Genomic DNA, 25,119 nt, shown 5'->3' on the forward strand with positions numbered 1-25,119 from the left:
CTCCCTCCCAGCCTTGATTCCTGTCTGTTTGTCTTGTATCTGTCCGTCTCTCTGTCTTTCTCTGCTGGATCATCCTCCTCTTACTGTTTCACACAGAACAGGGGACAAGAAAACATTGTTAAGTATCTCAAGGCCAAGCTGGGGCAAAGGAAGATAAAAAGCCAGGTTCCCAGGCCCTGACAAACAATACCTAGTACAGCATCCCTGTCTAGTCACTCCTATCTCCTCCTCCAACCAGACCAACAGAACCAACCTCAGCCTTCATCACACCACGCTCCTGACATCTGAGTTGCACTGTGGTCCGCTGTCCTGCACATCCACCATGTCCACTGCGTTCTTTGTCATGACGGTCCTTCTGGGCTCTTCACTGGTGATGGCATTCGTCCTGCATCCTTCTGAGGAAGAACCTGTAACGCCTGCTAGCTCTCCTGTTATCAGGCACAACAGGTTAGTATCAAACTTGTGTGTGCAACACACATGAGCCTATATGGGCAAGTAGAAGACTGTCAAGAAGTACCATGTCTTTGGATTGATCATACAGTGAGCCTATGCAAGTTCTGTGTTTTGTTAAAGTGACCTGTCCTTGTTTGCATGTTGGGTTGCAGAGGTCATACTATTTTAAAATAGCCTTAGAGCCCTAGACTAGCAGTTTATCATGTATATCATATTATGGTGTCAAATAACACATCATAAGGTCTATGCTGATGCATGCTTGCTGTGGCCTTTTTCAAATGGGCAAGGGGAACATTGGAATCTGGTTGTTATATGGGATCATGGTGACCTCTGATATTTTAAGAGTGATGGCCAGAGCTGTAACAAACTGTTCTGCTCAAGCATTAGCAGTGTAATCAATCACTTCTCAAGACAAGATCTTTTTGACTTGGCTTGGGCAAAGAGCAGAACTGCTTCCACAGTTCACTGGAGAGTGTTGAGAGAACTTGCATTTACATCAGTCAGGTTTTGCAGCTGCACCTGGCACGTACTGGCACACAGAATCAATTATTGACCAATTGTCATATTATTAACTCATGCAATATTTTGTCTTGATTGTAAGTAGTCTTGCAATGAATTAATTAACCAAGCAATTAATGACATTTATTTTGAAACAAATCTCATTTTATGCTTTTTTATGTGGAATATGTTTACATTGACAGATAAATATTCAATGCTCATCCACTTTTGACAAGTGTAAACTGACAGGATGTTGCTGAATGTAATACGAATTCAACTTAATTTGGTTGTATTTCCAAAATAAATGTAATGTCTTTATATATATCCAATCGTTTTTTATTATTATGTATCTTAGTAATGTGGGTGATGTGCATCTGCAGGTGCCAGGGTGAGTCATTGCAGTCCATCAGGAAGGGTCTCCTCGGGGCTCTCAACTTGCAGACAGAGCCACGGCTGCCTGTTGGTGGGCTGACCAGTATCAGAGAGCAATGGAAAGACACCTTCAATGGCATTTCTAACACAGTCAAGGACACTACAGGTAGGTGAGACCCAGCATACAGAAAACATGTGCAACGCTTTATTAGCTATTCCAAATCAAATCAAATTAAAAATATAAATATTACAGTTTTACTACACTTGATACTTTTCTTTTACTGTGCTGAGTGGTTTTGTTCAATGTCCACCTAGTTCCTGCACTGTCTGGCTACTCTGTGACACCTGGTGCTGTAAACAGTACAGGCATGGAGTGCTGTCAGATGGCCTCTGAGATCTTCCTGAAAGGTACGTGTGTGTGTGTGTGTGTGTGTGTGTGTGTGTGTGTGTGTGTGTCTAGTTGCATTTTTATACACGTGTGTGCTTCTCTATGAAAAAGCATAACCCATGTCATATCCCTTCTAATACCTGACAGATCTGGACTGGGACAGCTGGGTGATCTATCCTGAGAGCCTCACCTTTGTCCAGTGTGCATCCTGCAACCCTCTACTGGCAGTGAACACTTTGCGCTGTCCATCATACCCCCCCAATGTCCAGGAAACCCCCTCACAGGTACAGTTCTTAGAGATTTGAAAATTGTGTAATTAGTTTCTAAACAGCACATAGTTTATCTGGTCTGTTATGTTATGTTAAGCCTCTTATCACCATTATGCTGCCAACATACATGAAGCAAATGAACAAGCAAAGGAACTCTCCAATATTAAAGAGAAATGAATGCAGTGTGGCATCAGAAATATGTTGCCTACGGCAACAAATTACACAAAAAGAGAATACTCAAAATGATATAGCTGTGGCCCTGTGGAAAATGAGTGCAGTATGACAATTAATACCCATGTGATTTGTAATTAGTTGAATTTATTGTGGGTATGGAGGGTTGCATTTTGTTTTTTATGTATTTTTTTTCTAATCTTGAATTCATTCTTTTTTTTTTTTATGAAATAAACTTTAAACATTACTAAAATTTTACTCAAATATTTTACATGAATCTAATGTTAATATGAGTGTATGTAATCTAATGTATATCTTTTCACTGAAAAAAAGTTGTTCCAGTCTATATTCTTCAAGGTCAGGCTTTTGAAAAACCACTTAGACCAAGAAATACATAAATGTGATTTGCTTACTTTTGTCTAATCCCAGCTGCAGTGGTAAAGTTTTTTTTACTTTCTATATTTTGTATTTAACAGTCCCTTTTACTGCATGCAACTTCATATCTTCTTGTTCAATCTTGTTGTACAAACTTACTAAGACCCAGAATTGTAGGTGTTGAAAAATCTACTGTATGATTATGTTAACCCCAATGACCATAGAAATAAGAAACACCCTGTTGCTATCAAATGTCAAACAGTGACAGCTAATATCCCCCACCCCTGCCAACCCCTCTCCCCACCCATGACTCCCTCTGTCTTTGTCCCTTTATCGGTCCAGATGCCCTGCTGCCAGCCCACCTCCCAGGAAATGGTGCCCATCCTGTACATGGATGAATTCAGTACCGTCGTCATTTCCTCTGTACAGCTGACCCGCACATGTGGCTGTGGGCCTGGCAACCTCCAGCTCCCCAACGAAGAGTAAAGCTTGTTTTACAGTCCTGCATGTGAGTTCTATGAGCCACCTGGCATACATGGACAAGTCTTCAATAATAGTATACCACGTTACACAGAATATGTACTTTACCTCTTACTGCAACAGAAAGTCCAAGGTCTATGAATGACATAAAACATAGGGAAACACAAAAAGAAGGAAAAGTGCATCATATAGGCCTGTCTTCTCTCACCAGCACTTCCACTGCTTTTTTGTGTTATTTAATTGCCTGAAGAATCCTGTATAAATTGTAGCTTTCAAATTTAATTGTTTCAATACAGAAAAACAATTAATCTTAGATAGAATTGGCAATCCTTAGAAAATCAATTCATGTGGGCAATCCCAGCATTTCTCTAGTGCTCTAGCTCTCTAGAACTGAGAATAACTTGGTGAAGAACAGTTCACACAGTTGTGATAAATGTTGTCAGTTTAGCTTTAATAAATCTCCTGTGTGCACAGAGCTATTTAAAACATATTTCATAACCCTGCATTGCTGCCAAATGGCAAGGCAATAAAGCAGCTACTAACCGCTACTGAGTGTTCCCGCCAAGCATGTGAACACTGTGTGGCTGTCAAAGCCAAATCCTCTGCCAGGACAGTTGCTTCTGCTCTGATCTGTGTAATACAGCTATTCCTCACAACTGTATTGTATATAGAGCATTACTTCCTGTATTAGAAAAAAAAAGAAATCTTATCTTAATGGGCAAGTGAAGTGACATCAAAATATAGGTTTTTTTCTTTAATGTAGGGAAAGTCCACTGAAAATTGTGAGTTCAGTTCAGCTACATTTATTATTTGTTAATGTGAAGTTGTTGTTGGTTTTTTTTAGACTGAATACACCCCAGACTTAGCATCAATTCTCCTGGGGCCATTGTTCTTTGAGTAAGAGCTACATCTGTGCTGTGCTTTTCCAAAAACTTCCATGCTCCATTTTCATGTTTCAGCTGGTAGAAGAGACAAATGCTGCCCTACAGAGGCAGTAACTTCAATTCTGCTCAAGAATGAAACTGTCTTTTTGGTCATACTAGACATGCTTTGCCATGCAGGTAAATATCCTGGTCTCTATTTGTTGTGGGCCAAGTAAAACTGAGGATAATAATTATAGCAAGATGTAACAGAGAAACCTAGGAAAAATCATAGTAACTTCACTTAGTACACTGAACCTTTGTTGCATCACTCTTTTAAGTCCTGTGCTAAGCCTTTGTATCATTGCAGTAAAGCTATGATATTTTGGCTAGCAAAATACAAGCAACAGTATTGGCTAGCAGTCATCTATGAAATTAAAGTCTGATTAAAAAATCAAATCCCAGCAAACAAAATCTGTTTGATTTATTACATAATGAAAATTGTATGTTTGCATTACATTTGTAACAGTAGAGTTCTGTTTCTATACTCTTATATGCCTCTGTGTCCACTCCCCTTGACCAGTGTGTCTATCAGTCTGTCAGTTTTCACGTCTGTTCTCCTAAAGAATATCTTTGGATGATGACACTAAACCAGACTTTTTTTTGTATGTACACGCACTCATTTTTCAGAATTTACACAAATTTACCTCACCATTTTTCAAAGATTACTAATAATATTTTTTTATCTCAGTGATATGTAAAATATTATATAATTTCAGTATTTAACCAATATTTTCAGATCAAATGCATTATGTTTTATTGTTTACTGCTATGCCATGTTGATCATTTGTATTGATTACATGATTCTTTGCTCACAGTCTTTGAATAAAGGTGATTAAAATCAATATATTATTAAAGGTGTACATCTTTTGTCTCATACAGTGGCAGTTGTTTTCACTGTAATGTTTGTATATTACAAAAGTTAATATGATTATTGAAAAGAACATTTTTTAGCAGTGATGTTTATTAGCCGTCAAAGCCATCCAGTATGCCAAACTAACAATATTTCATGCTGTCAGACAGTTTCAGCGAAGGTGTTGAGGGGGAAAAGAGCAGAGGCAGAAATGTTGGCACGCTCTAGAAACTCTAGAAATCCAGGCGCTACTCGGGGGAAGAGCAACACAGTCTGTTGCGCACTTGTGAAAAGGTCTGCAACATTTTCAGTCGCTCCGCATGCATTTTTCCTCACAACATTTATACATCTTTTCCTGACTGCTGTGGAAGCCTATTAAATTATGATGATATCAGTCATTGACTGAAATAAAACAACAGCACAAGAAGACAGATGTTTTGCTGAATATGTTATTTAGACATGTCAATGTACCAACAACCAGAGGCTGGTCTTACTAGCTTGAAACAGCCCACCAAACAGTTCAGAAATATTATATAAACATAATCATAGACTTAAACAGCCTTAAAACAGCCTGTTCAGCAGTTCAAAAACCATATTGTGTTAACAACAGATGCTAATGGAATGGCTGACACTACAGCAATTAAGGAACCAGATTGTATCAGTTAACAATATTGCCCTACAAAGCCAAAAAACAGTAACTTCTTGGATAGTGAAACCCGACAAAAGCATTGCTGTTACAGTAGTGGACTGTATATTATTTAATAGTATTAAAAGTGATAATCCACAAGATTCTATTTAGTCTTGATTTTGGCGACACCTTTGGTGATAAGCGATCATTGATTTGGTGTTTTCCGCTGCATTCCCATGTAAACCTGGCAGCAGTGTCAACAGTACTTAGACATCACTGGGCTGACAAGGAGTGTTAAATAATAATAAAAAGAAAAGAGCTATCAGTCCTTCTGATCCTAAAAAGTCCAAAGAAGAGATAAAACAAGAATAAGAATCTTAGGTATAAAGATCCATAACAAAACATAAAAAAGAAGAAGGTCTACTCCTTCTTAATCATCACTCAAACTAAAAACAGTTCCCCTTACCTTAAATGCAGTAAGGGTGGCAAAAAAACATTCACTGTACTTATCCAGCCCATCTAAATTAAAGGGTAGAAAGGATAGGAAGAGACCTACAGAGAACAATAGACATGTAGACAGGCATTGCTGATGTCTTTGGGAAGCAGGTTGGTCATGCTTTGCTCTAGTCCACCTTTACTATAACATATACAGTATGTGCCAGATGCCTAATAATCTCAATCAATGCATAAAATCTTAACAATACTCAACTGCCAGGAGTGATCACTGTTGCTGCCGAGGATGGACGGTACCACAATCCAAGCCAATCCAAGCACCGGCCAACTCACTTCTTAACAATTAGCCCAATACAACTGATGTGTTCTATTCATACACTGCCAGCATACCGGCCCAGGATATGTAGATAGAGGCCTTGCTGGGTAACTGGGGCTGCTGTGCTTTTGGCTCCAACATGGCTTGGCATTTTGGTGGCGGAACTAGTTTGTCACCATCTCCATTGCTATGCTGGAAGAAAGGCGACTGAGCCGCCTTCACTCCCACCCCATTGGCTCAGCGAGGACACGTGGCTGCCCTCGTAGGCTAGTTCATTTGTCCATCAAACCTCATAGATCAGTTAAATTGTCTATAGGGAATCAGTGGTAGTCTGGAAAGGGTTTGCTGGCTGGAATGACAATTCAAATGCAATACAAACACACTGCAAATGAGGGTAGGCTTGACAAAACATTCCACCTGGAAGTATGAGTCACTGCGCACAATATAAATAAATGGTAACACCATAGAATATCACAACACACTACACACAAGAATAACAAAGTCATGTATCACAACTAACAATGTGTAACACTGTTTGACATTTGACATACATAGTGAACAAAAAAGGACCCAAGATGGCACTGGTAAGTTGTACTGGGGAGGATACAGAGCTAGACCAGGCAACAGAGAATTGCCTGTCTAAGATAAATGACAGCCAATCCGTAGCAGTGTCTGCAATTTCTACAAAAACTCCAAGATTATAATTTAAAATCATATATCAATAGTGTCAAAGGCAGTCCAGATTAGACTAAAGAAGAGGCTGCAATGGAACAGAGCCAATGGTCAATTAACTGTTTATGATAGAAAGAATATTGGGGCAAATAGTTGCCATAATGTAGTTGGTATTGCAATATGAAATATGTCTCCAAATAAGAATAATGTGCTTTATACTGTTTTTCAAATAAATACTCATACTAATCCTATACATATACTGTATAATTATGGGAAAACTTTAGTTCCAATAACAGGGGATGTTTAATTCATTGTTTTTTTTTATGCAATGGATTTATTTCTTTATTATGCCCTGTTTTTCATGGTTGTTCTTTATAGTGTTTTGTAAACTTTGTTTTTATAAATGTACTACTGTGTATCAAGTGTATTATTAAAGTATGTTGTTGTGAATCAGGCTGGTGACGAGTACTCACTAAGTCTAGTTTCAAAACAGCTGCTGCCCTTTATCAGAGTCTTTATCTGTTTATTCAGGGTAGATGCCAGGCGTAGTAAGGTTTAATCCTAATCCACTTGCATCTTGTTGTTTTGTTTAAGTGGTCACGGGGCTTGTCCAAGACACTTGGCTGTGCTGTTCACAACCCTTGGCCAGTGTGAGTTTGTGATGGCTCAGAGCTTGTAGCTACAGAGGGAGCATGTCCAAGACGTTGCCTATTCAAGCGCAACACTACAGCCACTGGAACAACATGTGCTGTGCCTGGGAAATGGATGTCTGACAAGATAACTCATTAATTTCTGATTTTTCTCAAATTACATTTATGTGGTTGGCAAAAAAAATGTCAAGGTTTCTCCCAAGATGCTGAAGAACTGAAGGGAGGGAATGAGAGAGAGGTAACGTGGCCAGGTAAACTTTCTTTGGGCCATTCTGCATTTCTATATGGCTGTGAGATTGTCATTTTTCCTATCAAAGAATAGATTTGCCAACACTTTACTTTGATAAGCCTCTTGAACGTCAATTCAAGTACCACTGGCATTTATTGTATCAATACATTCTCAATCTAAGTAATTGTTTTGTTTTTATTTATTTGCTATATATGATTTAATAAGATAAAAGATCTAATATTTTGAGAACTATGTAAAAGAAATTATGTGGTGACAAGGATGGAATAGTAGAATAATCCCTAATCATGAGCCATATGGCGATTATTGATACAGCCAAGCATCGTACTGCTGATCATGTGTTAATATTTGTGCATTCTGTGGTGAGAATACAAAACTGAACTCATTTAGAGCCATTTTTACAATACTGATTATATATACAGATCTTTTATTGTATTATTGCCTATTCCCAAAACACAAGCTCAAATAGCTCAAACATATGTGAATGTGTCTTTGTCTGTGCCAGTGAAAAGAGCAAAGGGTCATGGGATGTGGCATGGCAAAATCAGAACAGCTGAAGAAATGCGAAAGAGGTAAATCTTTTACCAGAATAATTTAAATGAAATGTCAAGGTTCTAGGTTTGAAAAGAAAAGTTATAGATAGGGAGAATAATTATCACTATCCATTTATTGTAATAATTGATTCCTTCCATTGCATTCATTCAATGTTATCTTTCTCATTTTATAGCAAGCATCTCAGTTCCAGGTAAATATGGTTTTGATTCCATCATTTAGTAATTCTGCTTGTGCTCAAAATTACATTGCAAATCTGTGAAATATAAATCAGCAGTGTTTGGTAAGACTTGCTCTCTTTGCTTATATTTTATGCAACCTGTGAAGCTGCCACTGGTGAGTCTTCCAATCTAGATTTGATATAGAAAATGGTACTGAATGCCACTGTAGAGGAAGAGGAATATATGTTTTCCTTTCTGTCTGCCATTCTTCCTTCCCCAGCTATCAGGGCAGCTCTGCTGATCCAGCGCTGGTACCGCCAGTATGTGGCACGGCTGGAGATGAGACGCAGGTGCACTTGGAACATCTTCCAGTCTATTGAATATGCAGGAGAACAGGACCAGATCAAGGTGAGATTGGAGAGATAGATTATAAAACATAGCACATCATATGAAAAGATTTACACAGTCATGTAAAGTTTGAGTCAATCTTAAATGTACACTGTAACTAGTTACCTGCTCTGAACGGGACTGTGGGCATTTTTTACATGTGCATTTAGATACCTATGAGCATCTTGCATGGTGGTTCAAAATGTTTCCCGTATTGACCTAACAGCAGTTTTTTACTATTAGTCTTTAGACAAACACATTTCTTTGATGCTACAAATAAAATGTAATTTTGAAACAATCCTTTCCCTGCCTGAGCAGCTCTACAATTTCTTTGGCTACCTGATGGACCACTTCACTCCAGCCAGTAGTGAGAGTAAGAATCTGTTTAATTCATTGAGTTATGTGTAGGTTCCATTAGATTACTGACAGAGTGAGCTAATCTAAACCCAGCCAATCTACCCCCTGGTATGGAACATGATGTGGCTTCCCTCTATTAATTTATCTCCCGCTATTTCCTTCTCTCTCTTTACATTAGGAAATCTTATCTCTCACATATTCCGTGAGAATAGCATCTGTCGTGACATAGAATGGGAGAGATACTTCTGCTACAAGAGTATTGAGGTACCTGGCATCTACACTGGCCCCCATCTAACCTTTCCCATGACTATCTGTGGGGCATCAGAGCTGGTAGAAGCCTTCAAGCACAAACAAGTAGGTACACAGGCACACAAAGCATGCAGATGGTAGATACACACACCGACAAAAAAAATCACATTCATAAACAGACATTACATAAATCACATAAACATAAACATGCAACAACACATGCACACACACTCATAGAAGTACACACAGAGACACTCTCAGAAATACTCTCTAATTGTCGGAAATATCGTCTTCAGCGCCCCATTTATTTGTGTTTGTTTTTTCCTAGTAGCAGCTCCATTCTCGATATGTTCTGCAACTTCTTGTAGAAACTTGGAGGCTACTAAGAATTCTCCCCAATATCAACCATGTCTCTACCTGCCACACCAAGGAGATCACCATATGTGGTACACAGCAGCAGGCCTCTTGTAGCTGCTTTTTATTCTTCTCTGCATTTCTAGATAGGAATTCTTAGTATGCGCTCACAACTATCTCTATCTCTATGCAAAATGCCAACAAATATTTATGCATCGTTGTTTGTTTTGCTCCAGGAGATTTACATGGGCATCTTGAAGATCTACTGTTGGTATTCTATAAGGTGTGTAAACAGATCAAATCACAAAATGCAAATCACTCTGTGGTGAGCTAATGATCATGTTGGGCATAACATATTTTCAGTGAGGGATAACCAGCTTTCCATTTCATTTTAATTGCCATCTGCTATTGGCAGATCTTTGGTGCCAGGTGATGTCACCATTTGTTGTACACCATAGAAGGTGACATCACCTGGTAGCAAAGATCAGCCAATAGCAGATGGCAATTTCAGGAACATGCTTTTGACCATTAGATGTCAGGCTTTACACAGATTTGGGTTTGGTGTTAAGTTAGGCTACTCTTTAATTAACATTGTAACTTAACCTGTCCAGAATGGCTTGCCCTCCTCTGAGAAACCCTACGTCTTCAATGGCGACTTTGTGGATCGTGGCAAGTATTCCTTGGAGATTCTTCTCATCCTGTTTGCGTTCCTGCTGGTCTATCCCAATGATGTCCATCTGAACAGAGGGAACCATGAGGATCACATCGTTAACCTGAGGTGGGCTTGGTAGATGGCCCACACAACAGGCCTTCTTCTCTCGATAATTTTAAGGCAATTTAGTTACATTCAGTGCTTTGTTGTGCCTCTGCTGAAATATTTTTGTTTAGTATTTGTTTTGTTTTGTATTTTCCTCACAGTATACTTATAGATGGCTTTATGCAATTAGAGTGGATTTGCTAGTTGTCCTGACTATATTTAATGTACCTCAACAACCTACAAGTGGTCTGAATGCTAATCTGCCTATTCCTCCTGTATTTATTCCAGATATGGTTTTACCAAAGAAGTTCTGGGAAAATATAGGGTAGGTCTTGTGTCTTGTGCATGTTGCTTTAACACAGGCATTATATTATTTTCAGCCAATATTAGCCTATTCTAATCTCCATGAAGACCCATGTGCAATTCTGCTTCTACCTCATTCAGCCAGCATGTATAAATGTAACTATACCAGGGCCCAAACTAGACTGAATCTATTTCAGGATGTGTGATGTGGGTCACTTTTGGGCTTCACTCCCTGTGGCCTGAGGAGATTACATACTATTTCTCTGCCAAAAGAGTCAGCGAAACAGCTGCACTCTCCAATGTGGAGAGAAGATGTTGTCTAAAGTGGGGTCATGGCACTGGAACAGGCTTTAGCAAGCTGGCACAGAATGACAGCGGATTAACTTCTGCTTGCAGGACATGGGTCTTTATTAGATCTAGTTTAGTAGATTACGTAAGGTGATAATGCTGACCAAAAATGGCATGTGTATCAATACCCTAAATTAAATTTTTTGTCAAATCATATTAGGAGGATAATCATTCCCCTAATTGTATGTGAAATGTACAGTAAAGCCTCCATTGCTTGACTTGGTCGGTAGGTTCATGGCAAGAAGATCCTGAAGCTTCTCCAGAAGATCTTCAGCTGGCTGCCTCTGGCCACAGTAATTGACCAAAAGGTGCTGATTGTGCATGGAGGGATCTCTGACACTACAGACCTTAACCTAATAGCCCAAGTGGACAGGCACAAAGTAAGTGGGGATCCCAACAACACCAAATTAGAGTATTATGGACCTTTTATAAGCAGCTAATACAGAAATATTATTCTTCCCCTCAAAAATCCAACCATGTATCTATGTGTGTGTGTGTGTGTGTAATGTCTGTGAATGTGTGCAGTATGTGTCAGCCCTCAGGCCGGCTATGCAGAACAGTCAGGCAGTCAATGGCAGTGGGTCTCAGAATATGGACAACGATGAACAGGACTCTGGGCCAGCGGAGGGCCGGCGTCGGGTGCGTTCTCTGACCCACCACAGCCCAGGCCTCGGTCCCAGGCATGACCTCCAGCGCCGCTCTCTCCACAACCTGCCCATGAGCAGTCATGTCAACTGCTCAGTGGAGGAGGAGCTAAAGAGGAGGCGCAGGCAGGCCGGGTTCAACCAGTCCTATGGAGACCTGAAGAAGTCCGTCTCCTCTGACTCAGACCCAGAGTCTGGAGAAATAATGGAGACATATGGACATGAGTGGAAGCAAGTAAGTGAGAGGAAGGACATTAGATTGCATTCATTTGTCAGTTGTGCCAGATTGATCATCCACATGCTCATTTTCAGATTCACACTCTTTTTGGAGGGGCAGTTGACAGTGTGGAATTCCTTAGTATCACTGATCTCCTTTGGCCATTCAGATAGTGGATGTGTTGTGGAGTGACCCCATGCCCCAGGATGGCTGCATGCCCAATGAGGTGCGTGGCGGAGGCTGTTACTGGGGGCCAGATGTCACTGAGAAAGTGCTAAGGAGACATAACCTCCAGCTCCTCATCCGCTCCCACGAGTGCAAACAGGACGGCTATGAGTTTTGCCACAACCGCAGGGTGAGCATACAGAGGCATGAGGTAGAGGGGTTGGCAGGAAAGAAGTGCATACATCAGAATACTGGTTACTGAAGCAAGCACTTTCAGCTATTTAGTGGTATTGTCAAGAAACAATGTAATCTGCTGACTGCAACAACATGAAATATTTCCTCCAACAATCTTTTACAAACCATGTGCATTACATCAAGTCACAGCACCATGTATTGTGCAGTCCCAACTGTCCTTTCTTGTGTCCAGGTGCTGACTATATTTTCAGCGTCTAACTACTATGAGGTGGGCAGTAACAGAGGAGCATACATCAGAATGGGCCCTGATCTGGTTCCCCACTTCATTCAGTACCAGGCCAGCCGAACCAGCCGAGACCTCACCCTCAGACAAAGGTACATGAAGAAACTACACACAAGAATTCAAATTTCTGCGCCAAGGAGAGCATTTTGAGATATTTACTGATTGCTGGATCAAAATAGAGTAGTGTGGCGCACAAAGACAGAAAAAGATACTTCTGAGAACACTATGTGAAATTATACAGGCACAACCAGGCTCAATTGAGACAATGTGATCAGCCAATAAAATAATACTTCATAAATGTGTTTAAAGATGTTGCTGTCTCAGTGATTCCAAGATTTATACAGTATTAGATCAAATATGACAAAATACTTTTTATTCTCCACCTGTTCTTTGTCAGTGTTAGTCAGACAGAGAGATCAGCTCTGCGAGCTCTGAGGGAACAGCTGTTTGTACATAAGTCTGATCTCATCGGTGCCTTCCAGGAATACGACCCCAAAAACACAGGTAAACCAGACAAACTGTTGTAAATCAATCAGCGATGGTGATTTTTGACACTTTGCACTATATCTGTCTAACATACCTGGCACTTGAATAGCCTGACAAACAAAACCCAACATGAAAGGCAAAGTAAGTCAAGTATACTAGCTACATTTTTAGCTATTCTGCATGCAAACTAGAATTCTCCACATCACAATTGCTGTCAGGACTTTGGCTTCCATTTGCTGAGTCAGTGCAGGTTGACATGATCATACACAGCAGAAGAGTGCTTATTCACCACCATCTAGTGGTAGTGTATCAAAATGTAAATCATGGCTCAAAAATGACACCTCTCCTGTTTGTCTCCTAGGTACGATCTCTCTAAAGCACTGGGCCAGTGCCACAGAGAGGGTGCTGAACCTGGGTCTGCCCTGGAGGGTGCTGCGCTCTCAGCTTGTCAACTACACCCACGATGGTATGCTGGACTACCAACAGTGGATCAGGGAGCTCTCCATCACTGAGCCCAAGCCAGAGGTCCGCCTTTTCCTCACACACACACACAAACACAAAATTTAGATGTAAATATTCTAATTACATCAATACGGTTATTCCTTCCACTATGGTAAACACATAATTTGTCTCTTGCATGACAGATGTCCAACACCAGTATCCTGGAGACCATGTACAAAAACCACTCCAACCTGGAGACCATCTTCCGAATCATAGACACAGATCACTCAGGTCAGTAAGCAGCTTAGCCTAGATACTAAATACTGCCCTTCTCTACAGTATCTATTCGCAGCATCTGACCCTCTCTCCAAGCCTCTCAACTGCAGGGAATATAATACCCCCACATGTTGAGGGGGCTTACGATCAAGGCCTTTATAGAAATGGATGACATACTCTTTAGATTCATGCATTAATCTCTGGGGTGGGGGTTTAAACTTAAAAAGTATTTTGTTTATAAAACACCAGGACATTCTAAGCCCAACTGAGACTCTGAAGTGAGTCACGATTATTTAAATTCACTTTTTATATGTAACAAATTTGCACAGTGTACAACTAAGGCCTCTCCCTCTCTCCTAGGTCTGATCTCGTTTGAGGAGTTCCGTCAGACCTGGAAACTCCTGAGCTCCCATCTTAAGACGGAGATCAGTGACGAGGCCATTGCAGACTTGGCCCTTAGCATTGACTTCAACAAGGATGGCAGCATCGATATCAATGAGTTTATGGAGGCCTTCCGGCTGGTGGACCTCAGTGCCCACATGTAGAGTTGGAGCAGCACCATGTTAGGGGTCCCTGTTGATCTGCTGCATATAAAACACTAAGCACTATCTGAGGTAGACTGGTACACCAGGATCACCATGTGTGGGGAGATCTGAATGATCATTCTGTCCATGTTTCCACACCATGTGGCCATAGGGCGGTGACCTAGTCCGTATTGTTTGACCAGGCACAACCTTGTGGTACTCACATTTTCAGCGTTTAGCTCTTTTCTACCTCCTAGATTTGCCATGAAAGGCTAAGGGTGTATTTTAAGGGTTTGGTGGAATTTAATGATGATGATCACCTGTTTAATAATGAATAAAATATGTCCAAAACATGTTTTCTTGTCTTTGCCTTTCATGTTGACATATTTTTCATAGGAAGCATGGAGTATGCAAGGACAACTTCTGAAACAAGGGGCAAGGTCTTGTGATTATGTGTAAAATGAAAGTGGATACAAACGAAGCCTTGCATTAGAGAAAAGCTTTTAATATGAAATAGTCTTGCTTTTGACAATGTCTGACCCAAAAAGGTTAAAAATGAAAAGAGGTCTTTTTAGGGCCACTGAAAGGACAAATGAGTGTAGTAAGTTCAGCCGGGAAATTCTTGCTGACAGCTGGACAGTGCAGTCTATTTAAACTGGGCAAACGTACCTGTCTGCTCTGCTCAATGGCTGTTGCTTGATATGTTGCTGCTGTTCTGCTGTTGTGTAGGCTACTGCACAAGGGATTTGGTGTGCTCCCTGGCTGGTAGGTAGTGCACTCAGTATGTACACAGGCAGTACATACTGCCGTACTTATCTAATAAAATCTTAATCCAATATGCTTCCTGGCTGAACTTGTTTGGAGTCGTTCTGCCTCCTGGGGTTTGTATTCAATTGTGTGCTGCAAAGAGAATACTGAGGAGTTGAAATGTCGATATTCTAACAAAAAGGGGATCGCAGGGGCTTTTCTCTCTCTCTCAATTAAATTCCAGATATCATGATGTCTGAGTGAAACTCAGTAACTGAATCTGCAGGGCTGCCTGGGGAGGCACAGTAAGATTCAACATATGTACTCAGAGAACCATTTTGTTATTCAGACCCTTGGCATGTGAATGACCCTAGGGCAAGAGGGGATATAATCTGTCTGAAAGCTGCTTAATCAGTTCAACTGCCAATCAGTCTTTCATCCCTATGGGGATGTGAATCCAGGACATGAATCCTATCATCTCAAGCCCTTCTGTGACGGGGTGCTGGAAAGGACTTTGACATAAACAAGGTGTAGAACGGGACAGACCATGCTTTAAGGTTTTAATAGAAGGAAAGTCTGAATAAAGTGGTAAACACAGGGAACCAAAGATGTCTCATATTTCCTCCATGTTGGTGTATCTAACCATGGTATATTCAGGTAAATAATGGGGGATACAGATGGGCAGTCAAGAGAATAGCAGTGTTTACATGGCAATACATGGAGCAAAACACTGGATTCGAGGAAGCTCTCATTTTGAATTCAATTTTAATAATATTCTTAAACCAGCATAAAAAAGTCAAAGCAACAAAAACATGTATTTACAACGTGTTCAATCACATCACACACTCAATCCCACAAACTGTTTACATGCCAGTCACATTCATAGTCTTATATCCATAATCTGATTTGCCAAACAGTAAACAAGCTATTATTAGACACTGTTGAGCCTTTCCGCCAACGTCTCCATCATTCCAGAATGCACAGATTAACCAATCATTTGCTTCTTCTAGTTATGCTGGTACAGATTGTGGGATAAGGATTGCATAAACAAAGTTTTGATAAACCTGCCAAAGTGGGCATTTCTTTAATAGAATAGAAGATTGACTGCTGATTGGAAAATAAAGAGAGCAACTACTCCAGATTTATATTTCTGACCAGCGTGTTCACATATCTTCCCCCCCAGTGGAACTTGTGCAACAGATTAGTTTAAAAAAAACAAACAAACACAAAATTCCTGCTTACATTAATCCAACACCATTTAGTGCACTGGGGTCGTCTCAACAAGTTCACTCTCGAGTGCATGTTTAAGGAAATAAGAGTATCAGAAATAACATTTTGACTTTTCTCGATGAAAGGCATGTCACCTTGCAGAGGATTGATATTGAGAAGGAGAGAGAGTCTAAGTGTATGTGTGTGTGTTTGGTAGGGTAGGCAGGGCAGGTGTTCAGCTGAGGATACCTCCTCTCATGTGTCCGCTGTCAGTTAGCCCGTGCTCAATGAGCTTGATGTCCTCCAAGTCATCTTTGATGACGCTGATCAGGTGACTTAGACCCTCCTGCTGCTGTTTCAAATGCTGAAGGTGAGAGGAGAGGAAAAACAACAGTTTTATTTTCCTTTAACCAGCTAGTCGCAAAAATCTTTTTCCAGACAGACTTGGCCTAGAAAGCAACAACACAACACAAAGCAGACAAACACAAGTCATTAAAAAACATAAGAAACTAGAAATAACCGCCTCACGGTTGTATGCCTCCGCCAATAAACTTTGTTTTATCATTGCAAGGACAGTCTTTATTTATTGAACATATACAATTAATGTGATTATTAGGTCAACTTAAAGGATTTTGGTGGCTGCAAAAGTAAGTGACAGCACTTCCACGTTTTTGTAGAATGACCCAAGATCATTTTCTCAGCTACAGTGGTGAGCAAAACATTATGATGTCACAGTGAAGTTGACCTTTGAACTTTTGAATATAAAATGTCATCACTTCATCGTATTATCCTATTAGACATTTGTGTGAAATTTTGTCATAATTAGCCTATGAATTCTTGAGTTATGGCCAAAAACGTCTTTTGTGAGGTCACAGTGACCTTGACCTTTGACCACCAAATTCTAATCAGTTCATCCTTGAGTCCAAGTGGATGTTTGTGCCAGAAGTAATGAAATTCCCTCCAGGCGTTCCTGAGATATCTCGTTCATGAGAACGGGAGGGACGTCAGGTCACAGTGACCTTGACCTTTGACCACCAAAATCGAATCAGTTCATCCTTGAGTCCAAGTGGACGTTTGTGCCAAATTTGAAGAAATTCCCTCAAGGCGTTCCTGAGATACGCGAATGGGACGGATGGACGGACGGACGTACGGACAACCGGAAAACATAATGCCTCCGGTCACGGCTGTCGCTGGTGCGGAGGCATAAAAACAACAAAATTAAAAAGACTAGTTTGAAGTGAGGTGTGAAGTACATGTGTATGGATTACAAGTCACAGCCATAAAATGCAAAATTAAGATGCACTGTGTAGATGCCCTGTCTCTCACTTGTTTGATTTCTCTGAGAAGGTCTGCGTCAACACTGTAGCGCTCCTCTGATCTCACCGCCCCAAAGTGGTTCTGCATCCGGATTTGGGACATTAGTTCATTCAACCGACCCTGGTAAATAAGAGAACACACATAATGTAAAACTTCCAATAACGACCGGGTCTCAAACAGTGGCTCTAACAATAGCTGGGGAGTGTTGTGTGTATAAATAAAGGCCGGTCCCTAATGAAAGCTGGGTAAAAAAATATGGCGGAATTACCAGAAAGGAGTCTAAATTCATACAACATTTATAGCCGAAATTATCATTACAATTACCAAAATATATATAACCAAAAAGTGACAATGCATGTAGTGGATCATGCTCATGTTTCTTGTTGCCATGGACACAGGTACTGGTGCAAAATTCTTGAAATTCATTACTCAAACATTACAACTGCTTAGATCATTATACAGCATTGCTCCTATTTGTTAATAGGTGACAGAGCTTTTTTTTTTTTGGCTTTGGCAGTTTTATTCTGTTTTGATGCATTGATGCTTTGTTTGCAAGACTGATGACCAGCATGTTAACAATAAAATATTTTTTTTTGATAAAGTAGTTAATTCTTTTGCATGATTATTTCAGCCAGATATTCCTCATTAACATCATCATCAGTACTAATGTAGTAGTATACCAGTAATATCTTTTGTAAAAATCTGAGCAGCACAATTCTTTACAGAATACCGGTAAACTATTACTTCTAAGCATCTATTTACATCAACAAAAGAGTCTTTATTAAAGTTTTGTTATATGTCAAACATGTCAAACATGTCGAACATGCAAAGCAAACATACACGCAGCTTTGCCAGCAGGGCTGCACAGTTAATCGTTTATAATAATGTAGCGCAATTTTCGTTCCCACAACTGAAACATTTCATTTGGAATGTCCTTGTAATGTAATTGGAAATAGTCAGGATGATAATATAACATGCCAAATATGCAGTAAACATATTTCCCCTCATATCAAGACTAATAACCTTTCTTAATAAGTGATAAAAAAAATAGCAAGCAAAATAATCTGGATTATCAGTGTAGCCACAATTGTGCAGTCCAAACTACTATAGATGAGAGACACACAGACAAAACACACACACCTTGAACTGCGTGGGGGCATTGAGCTCAGACTGAATGGTGTCCAGCTGCACCCTGAGGTGCTCCTCATCCACCTGGATAGCATAACCACTTTTCCTCTGGATCTCTTGCTTGATCAGCACCTGGCAGGAAAGTAGGGAAGGAGGAGAGGAGATAAATATGAGAAACAAAACAGGCATGCTGTGAGAAGTGGCCAGCTGGAATTCATTATAGGGCTTGTTGCTGTTCTTGGAGTAAACAGAAACACTGAAGCCAATTGGAGAACCAGAATCATGTGGCATGGTGAGGCAGCTACCTGTAGCACCCTGTGAGAGAGGTCCATCAGCTTCCTCTTGTACTGGGCAATCTTGGCCACTGTGGTCGCCTGGTTCTTCTGCAGTTCACTAATGTCATTGGAGATAATCTGTGTGTGTAAAAGAGAGAAACAAGGAAAACATTTAGACCATTTTTTTTATTTATTTAGCAATTCTCCACTCGTTGCCAGTTAGATACAGATTTATTTTAAGATTTTACTGATCATATTTAAAGCACTGCTAGGTCTAGCATTCATCTAGGTCACTGCAGATGTCTTAGTTCCCTATGAGCCAGAGCACAGCTTGAGATCCTCCGACTGTCCAACAGCCTAAACCCAAGACAATTGTGCTTTTGTAATCAGAGCCACAAAACTTAGGAACCTATGCTAGCAAATACAAACATACTTTAATAGGCTTGTTTTTCTGTATATATTATTGATCTTGCCCACTTTTAATCTTGTTTTATCTCATCATTAAAGGAATAGTTCACCCAAAAATGAAAACTTTGTCACCATCTACTCAACCTCATTTGAAACACCAAAGTTTATATGCCCACATAACTGCTGGAACAGGTTGTTGTTAAATATAAATGGCCGGGTCCTGGTTCTTTAAATAATATAAATATTGGACTTATCCACAGTGCAATTGTTTGGCTTCAGAACACTTGGAATATGCTGCACAAGCTGTTTGGAGTAATTTTATGGCCACTTCTGTTATTTAGGAGAACGCTGACACAAAGCTGCGCCAGCTAACACGATGTATGTAATGCTGACATACAAATTTTATCTGTGTTTCGACTGACATGAGGGTGAGTAGATAATGACATTTTTGGGTGAACTATTCCTTTTACCATTTATTTTACCATTACCAGTGGTAACACACTGATGCAGAATTACTGTAATATCAAAAGTTGGGCTGTTAATTGCAATAATCGTTTTTACTGTGAGCAGCCTGTTGGAAGTTAGCACACAGTGCAAGTAATAGGACGTGTTCACTCTGCCCTTGACATTACAAAAATCAGTTTTAAAATTCCATTTGATGATAATCTGACGGCTATACACTCATGTCCAGTCAGCGCTGTCCTTTTTTTTTACATAATTAGAGAACAAAGACCAGTGGCAACAGAGAGCAACGTTATCACTTACATCCACTCTGGTCTGGTGCTGTTTGGTCATTTGATCTTGGATCTTCAGTCTGCGAAGCAGCTCCTTAAAACCCACCATGGGCACTGGGATTAATCTGGAGTAAAGACATTGAATAAACTGTTGTGAGGACATGCCCAACCATGGAAAGCCTTCAAAAAACATTTCCTAGTTAACTTACTTCTCAGGGTCAGGGTTGTCCACCTTGGCCTGCTCCCAAATGATTGGGTCCACACCTGGCAAAGAGATGCAATCTCCTGAGTTATCATTCATGGTAATTTCATCACAAACAATTTGTTGCATGTAGAGAGATGGTGGCACAAACGCACACACATGCATACAAGCACATGTTTACCTGCAGGGGCATTTTGCAGCAGCTGTTTGAGCTGCGCTGGAGAAAGCTCTGTGCGTGTGACGGACATGATCACTCCAAGTTGAGCGAGTTGGACCTTGACGTTGGCCTGCTCCACATAGCCGAAGAGCGTGCTCGCAGGGATCCGCTTGGACGTGCCATTAGGAGAACGCTCCACCACATAAATGATCACCTCTGTCCTGAGTGTGGGAAGATATAAAGAGATGAAGAGAAGCAGACACCTTAAAAAAAAACATACATTAGCTGGACCTTTTTTCAAATCTTGATGTAAATTAGTTTTTCTTTTCCAAGATTCCATACTACACACATATATTTCCATATGTCCATTTAGGTTCTTTGGCAGCTTAAATTATATGTTACAGTCTTTTTAAAAAGATGATAAACATAATGAAACATGTAGCTGTGGCATATGACATGTTATAGAAACGTACTGGTCGTTGGGCAGGGCTTTGACACCCTCTACATTGACAGTGAGCATCTGGTTGCTACCCAGGACCTTGTGGAGCGACTCGACCAGCTGCTGCTGCTGAGCTCGCACATCAGCCTCCTTCTTGTTGAGGGCCAAGACCACTAAACCATCCTCATCCTTACTCACAGGGACGCAGCTATAGCCCACTGCCTAGGAGACACAAGACACAGACGAATTAATCACATCTTCCTCAGTGACAAATAAGAAAGAACTACCCACTTCTTTTATAGGCTCTGTTCAAACACACCTGGTATCTATTGCCCCAAATCAGGAGTTCTAATTAATGGAGCAGGAAATACACCACAGGACATACAAGCATTAGGTGTGAAACACCAAATACTACTAATGCAAGGTAAAACAATGGTATACAATCCACATCTTAGTCAGAAAAACATCCTCAAGAATTACCATCTATGAGTAAATAACCATTAAAGAAAACATAAAAAAACAACATTGGAGACCTAGTTCCTCATTCAACCCATAGGGCTGTTTTCAAATAGTAAACACATTTTTTGGTGTATGTTTTAGGACATACAATGACAAATGCACCGACCAACACTTCAAACCACGTTACATCTCCCATTACCTTGAACCTGCAGAAGGGATTCTCCTGGGTGAAGTCGACAGGTGGGGTGTTGTTGCTGTAGTAGCCCTTGCCGGTGCCCCAATAAGCCTGCAGTTGGTTCCATTTGGCTAGAATGGAATCACGCTCATCTCCTAACAGGGTGGGAGCTGACAGAGCGGTGACCTGCTGGTACAGCTGGGTGGGCTGGGTCTGACCCTGCTGCTGGGCCTGCTGGCCGAACAAGCCTCCTGGGAGCGGAAAGGAGAGAAATTGTGTTGAGACATTTAAGAAGTCGGTCTTTCTCTAAAAACTTTGTTGTCTATGGATTTTGGGGGAAAACTAAGCACCTGAGTGATTATGTTACACATTACACCATTAAGCAGGTAATCAATAATATACAACACTATACTTGAGAGTAATATTTCCAACTTTACACGTTCTGTAACTGTGTGTTCTTAAATCCCTGCTTAAGATGCACATTGGTGATTGTTGATGTTATTTATATGATACTATGGCTGCCTTGTGTCATCAATCACATAATATCCTAGTCTTCATGTGGAAACAGGCTCCATTGTTTGTCGATAGAGTCTCTCACCTTGCTGCTGAGTTGGCTGGATATTGAAGCCTCCAAACCCACCCAGACTGGTTGCTCCTAATCCAGTTCCAAATCCTGAGGCCCCAGTGGCAGCCCCAGCGCCAAGCCCAGTGGAAAAACCAAACCCTTTGTTCTGTGTGTTACCAAACAGGCCTCCTAAAACAGAGGAATATGCCAACACAGTGAGAAATGGCAACTATTTTAATCCCATTGAATATCAGTAAGTCTGTCAGGAGGCTGACTGCAGGAATGAAAGGAAGGCAATACATTATGGTAGAGTGAGTGAGACATCTAGTGGCAGCTATGTGTAGCCGTTTCAATACAAACAGTGTGGGACAGAACACAAGCACATACTGTGGAGAGTATGGTGTGCAGAAGGCTGATAGCAACATCGGTGTTTTGGTTACATGGAGTCTCAGCCAGCCAGCATGAGCTGAGCAGTCTGAAGCCCAGTCTGAATCCCCTTTAAACCTCTGTATTTTGCTACACTATAAAATAAGCTTTATGGGCTGTGCATCACAGATAGAAAATAAGGAAGAAGGAGAAAAAAAAAGCAGCTGCACTCCTGACCTGTGGTGTTGGCGGGAGCAGCGAAGCTGAACGTGGACCCGGGTGCAGCAGCAGATGTTGTTGTCGTCCCAAAGCCACCAAAAGCACCTGAGAAACAAAGCCCATCATGACAGAGGAAACAAAGGAGGGCACAGATGGAGAGGTGCAGACAGATATATGGAGGAAGGACAAAGGAATCACATGGTTGACTGTGGCTGAAATTAAATAGCAAACAAAATCTCATGAATTAGCTTTCTAGATCATACAAAGGATCCAAAAACTAACTTTAATTTCAATCTAGTATCATTCTATTTTCTTGCAATGAACATGACAATGTATGGGACTTGTAAGATACCAAATGAGATGAATGTAGGTACAAAACATATTTTAACATTTTGCCTCCTCATGCAAATGGAAACAACAGTGTGTGATGTTTTATGAAAAACAAATCAAGATGTGAGTTGGAAGAAAAAGCGCTGTACCACAGATGTGAAAAATGTAGGATGAAAAACATGTTTATAGACACAGACTGTACTGATTAACCAATCAAAAAGGTCATCTACCTGTGCTAGCCAGGCTATTACCAAAATTGAAAACAGTGCCAGTGGTGGTTGCTGTACCAAAGCACCCCACATTAAAGCTGACTGCTGCTGTGTTGGCATTTAAGCCAAACCCCCCAAAACTAAACCCACCAGCCGTGGTGTTCCCGGCTCCCAGCCCCCCAAATCCTGCAGCCAGTGGAGGCAGGCAGCGAGAAAGAGAGAGTGACATGGAGGAGTTAGATGATAGAAAGAACAGTCCTAGAATGATTTAAGCTATTGCAAGTCTTTAAGTGCCTTTAAAAAAAAGTCAGAACCAATCAGGAATAATACAAAAGGTGACATCTATCTGACAGCTATGCTCTGTTGACAGTGTGCATCTTACCAGTGGTGGTGGAGCCAAAACCAAATCCTGTGGTTGCTGCAGCTGTGGTGGTAGGCGCCCCAAAACCAGGGGCAGTGACAGCTACAACACAGGAAAAAGTAGACACAAAACATGCAATCAGTAAAAATGCCACCCAATTCCAGTAGAAACATTTCAGTGCCACACCGAGGACAACTATGAATAGTCTAGATGATGTTTTGCTGCAGTTTGACTTTGTCTGAGTGAGTAAAAGAAGAACGCAGTCATTTCAAATGGGGAAAGCCAGTGTCAGTCCTATTCATGATGCTGTTTACATGGCCGGAGACACCAAATGGTATATTATTCCTCTGAAAACGCATTCATAACAGTCTCGCACTCTCTTGCCTTTCTGAATCATGATCACTGCTGAAAGATTTTTTTTTTCCTTTTCATTGAATGTGACCCTTACATTTTCTCAGCCAACCTAGGAGTAGCCACCAACTATCTGAATCACACTGATGGAATAATCTGCTGAATTTACACACATTATGGTACAGAATTGCATACAAAAAAAAAAAGACCACAAAAAAAAACAATAACCAATAATCGAGCAGCTTTGATTAAATGAATGGGTGAGGAGAGGATATGCTTTGAATATGGAGCAGAGCAATGAACTTACTGCCGAATCCCGAGGAGGCAGTGGTGGTGGTGGCTGGGGTGCCAAAGCCAAATGCTGTTGATGCGGTGGTTTTGGCACCAAATGAACCAAATGAAAATCCAGACGTGCCTTTACAATAAAATAAGAATGCTGTAAGTGTGGGATGCCATGCCATGGGTAAAGCAAATGAGGTACAAGTGAAATACACGCGTCTAAGCTGCTATAGCGTTATTAGCACCTACGGTTAACGTTAAGCACACTGACTTAGGTTATGTTAAATATTCATTAGCCAAGTTAGCTAAGGAGGGACATCGTGAAAATGCAGCGGTTAGGGAACTAACAGCCAATCTGTTTCAATGGAGCTAACGTTAAAAGCGGAGTATCCGTTGTATAAATGCTTCACACAAACACACAAACAAACAAAGCCATGCAGCATTTCTGATAACGCTAAATGTCAGCTAGCAGGTCTCACTCCCATCTCCTGTTCCGGACCGGACCAAGTCCAAGCAGGAGCGGACCGCATTTCTGACTGCTAACGGTAAGTTAGCATGGTAACATTAGCAACCAGTTGTCTTTCCCTTTCGCTGTTGCTGTATACACGCCAAAGCACTTTAAAACATATGTACGTGACATATGTACATTTATAGTCTCAGTAAAATGCGGCTACATTAAATAAAAATCCCATACTTGCCGCAGGATTGCTCGCAGCACCGCCAAAATTGAACGCCATGTTGACTG

At 40.8% G+C, this 25,119-nt stretch overlaps 3 protein-coding genes across 7 annotated transcripts; 2 read left to right on the forward strand and 1 right to left on the reverse strand.

Annotated features, from left to right (window-relative positions):
- The first annotated feature begins 322 nt into the window (after window positions 1–322).
- gsdf (gonadal somatic cell derived factor) lies at window positions 323–3,012 on the forward strand. Its single transcript, XM_071522134.1, has 5 exons — window positions 323–447; window positions 1,332–1,489; window positions 1,639–1,731; window positions 1,859–1,995; window positions 2,869–3,012. Exons 1-5 carry the CDS (start codon window positions 323–325, stop codon window positions 3,010–3,012), a joined length of 657 nt encoding a protein of 218 aa, XP_071378235.1.
- Window positions 3,013–8,268: 5,256 nt separating this feature from the next.
- Window positions 8,269–14,730, forward strand: LOC139646195 (serine/threonine-protein phosphatase with EF-hands 2-like). 2 transcript variants are annotated; one of them, XM_071522132.1, is made up of 16 exons: window positions 8,269–8,320; window positions 8,718–8,866; window positions 9,164–9,218; window positions 9,381–9,556; window positions 9,783–9,897; window positions 10,042–10,088; window positions 10,417–10,583; window positions 10,851–10,887; window positions 11,444–11,593; window positions 11,739–12,092; window positions 12,244–12,429; window positions 12,667–12,809; window positions 13,115–13,221; window positions 13,565–13,728; window positions 13,848–13,935; window positions 14,281–14,730. In XM_071522132.1, exons 1-16 carry the CDS (start codon window positions 8,269–8,271, stop codon window positions 14,463–14,465), a joined length of 2,175 nt encoding a protein of 724 aa, XP_071378233.1. In that variant the 3' UTR covers window positions 14,466–14,730. The 2 variants fall into 2 exon arrangements, with proteins under 2 accessions (XP_071378233.1, XP_071378234.1); XM_071522133.1 differs by having other exon boundaries at window positions 8,269–8,317; window positions 8,739–8,866.
- Window positions 14,731–15,939: 1,209 nt separating this feature from the next.
- Window positions 15,940–25,119, reverse strand: nup54 (nucleoporin 54). 4 transcript variants are annotated; one of them, XM_071522127.1, is made up of 15 exons: window positions 25,069–25,119; window positions 24,403–24,510; window positions 23,766–23,846; window positions 23,534–23,569; window positions 22,863–22,949; window positions 22,293–22,448; window positions 21,719–21,945; window positions 21,095–21,282; window positions 20,646–20,842; window positions 20,472–20,526; window positions 20,294–20,387; window positions 19,151–19,258; window positions 18,858–18,977; window positions 17,727–17,837; window positions 15,940–16,764 (listed from the first exon to the last, which is right to left on the reverse strand). In XM_071522127.1, exons 1-15 carry the CDS (start codon window positions 25,109–25,111, stop codon window positions 16,636–16,638), a joined length of 1,740 nt encoding a protein of 579 aa, XP_071378228.1. In that variant the 5' UTR covers window positions 25,112–25,119; the 3' UTR covers window positions 15,940–16,635. The 4 variants fall into 4 exon arrangements, with proteins under 4 accessions (XP_071378228.1, XP_071378226.1, XP_071378227.1 ...); XM_071522125.1 differs by having other exon boundaries at window positions 23,405–23,569; XM_071522126.1 differs by lacking the exon at window positions 23,534–23,569.

The sequence above is a fragment of the Centroberyx affinis genome, unplaced genomic scaffold (assembly GCF_046629955.1).
Source record: "Centroberyx affinis isolate AG114_WGS23_722 - 3 ecotype Tasmania unplaced genomic scaffold, CSIRO-AGI_Caff_v1 ptg000954l_1, whole genome shotgun sequence".
Taxonomy (NCBI): Eukaryota; Metazoa; Chordata; class Actinopteri; order Beryciformes; family Berycidae; genus Centroberyx; species Centroberyx affinis.

What these genes read in the sequence shown, in the direction of transcription:
- LOC139646195 (XM_071522132.1), top strand. Translation starts at nt 8,269, where the DNA reads ATGGGATGTGGCATGGCAAAATCAGAACAGCTGAAGAAATGCGAAAGA. An exon ending in CCCAAGTGGACAGGCACAAA is followed by an intron (nt 11,594 to 11,738) that starts GTAAGTGGGGAT and finishes GAATGTGTGCAG; the next exon opens with TATGTGTCAGCCCTCAGGCC. An exon ending in ATACGACCCCAAAAACACAG is followed by an intron (nt 13,222 to 13,564) that starts GTAAACCAGACA and finishes TTTGTCTCCTAG; the next exon opens with GTACGATCTCTCTAAAGCAC.
- nup54 (XM_071522125.1), bottom strand. Translation starts at nt 25,111, where the DNA reads ATGGCGTTCAATTTTGGCGGTGCTGCGAGCAATCCTGCGGCAA. An exon ending in GACAACCCTGACCCTGAGAA is followed by an intron (nt 20,388 to 20,471) that starts GTAAGTTAACTA and finishes TCTTTACTCCAG; the next exon opens with ATTAATCCCAGTGCCCATGG. An exon ending in AGCACCAGACCAGAGTGGAT is followed by an intron (nt 19,259 to 20,293) that starts GTAAGTGATAAC and finishes TTACACACACAG; the next exon opens with ATTATCTCCAATGACATTAG.
- gsdf (XM_071522134.1), top strand. Translation starts at nt 323, where the DNA reads ATGTCCACTGCGTTCTTTGTCATGACGGTCCTTCTGGGCTCTTCACTG. An exon ending in CACAGTCAAGGACACTACAG is followed by an intron (nt 1,490 to 1,638) that starts GTAGGTGAGACC and finishes ATGTCCACCTAG; the next exon opens with TTCCTGCACTGTCTGGCTAC. An exon ending in CTCTGAGATCTTCCTGAAAG is followed by an intron (nt 1,732 to 1,858) that starts GTACGTGTGTGT and finishes AATACCTGACAG; the next exon opens with ATCTGGACTGGGACAGCTGG.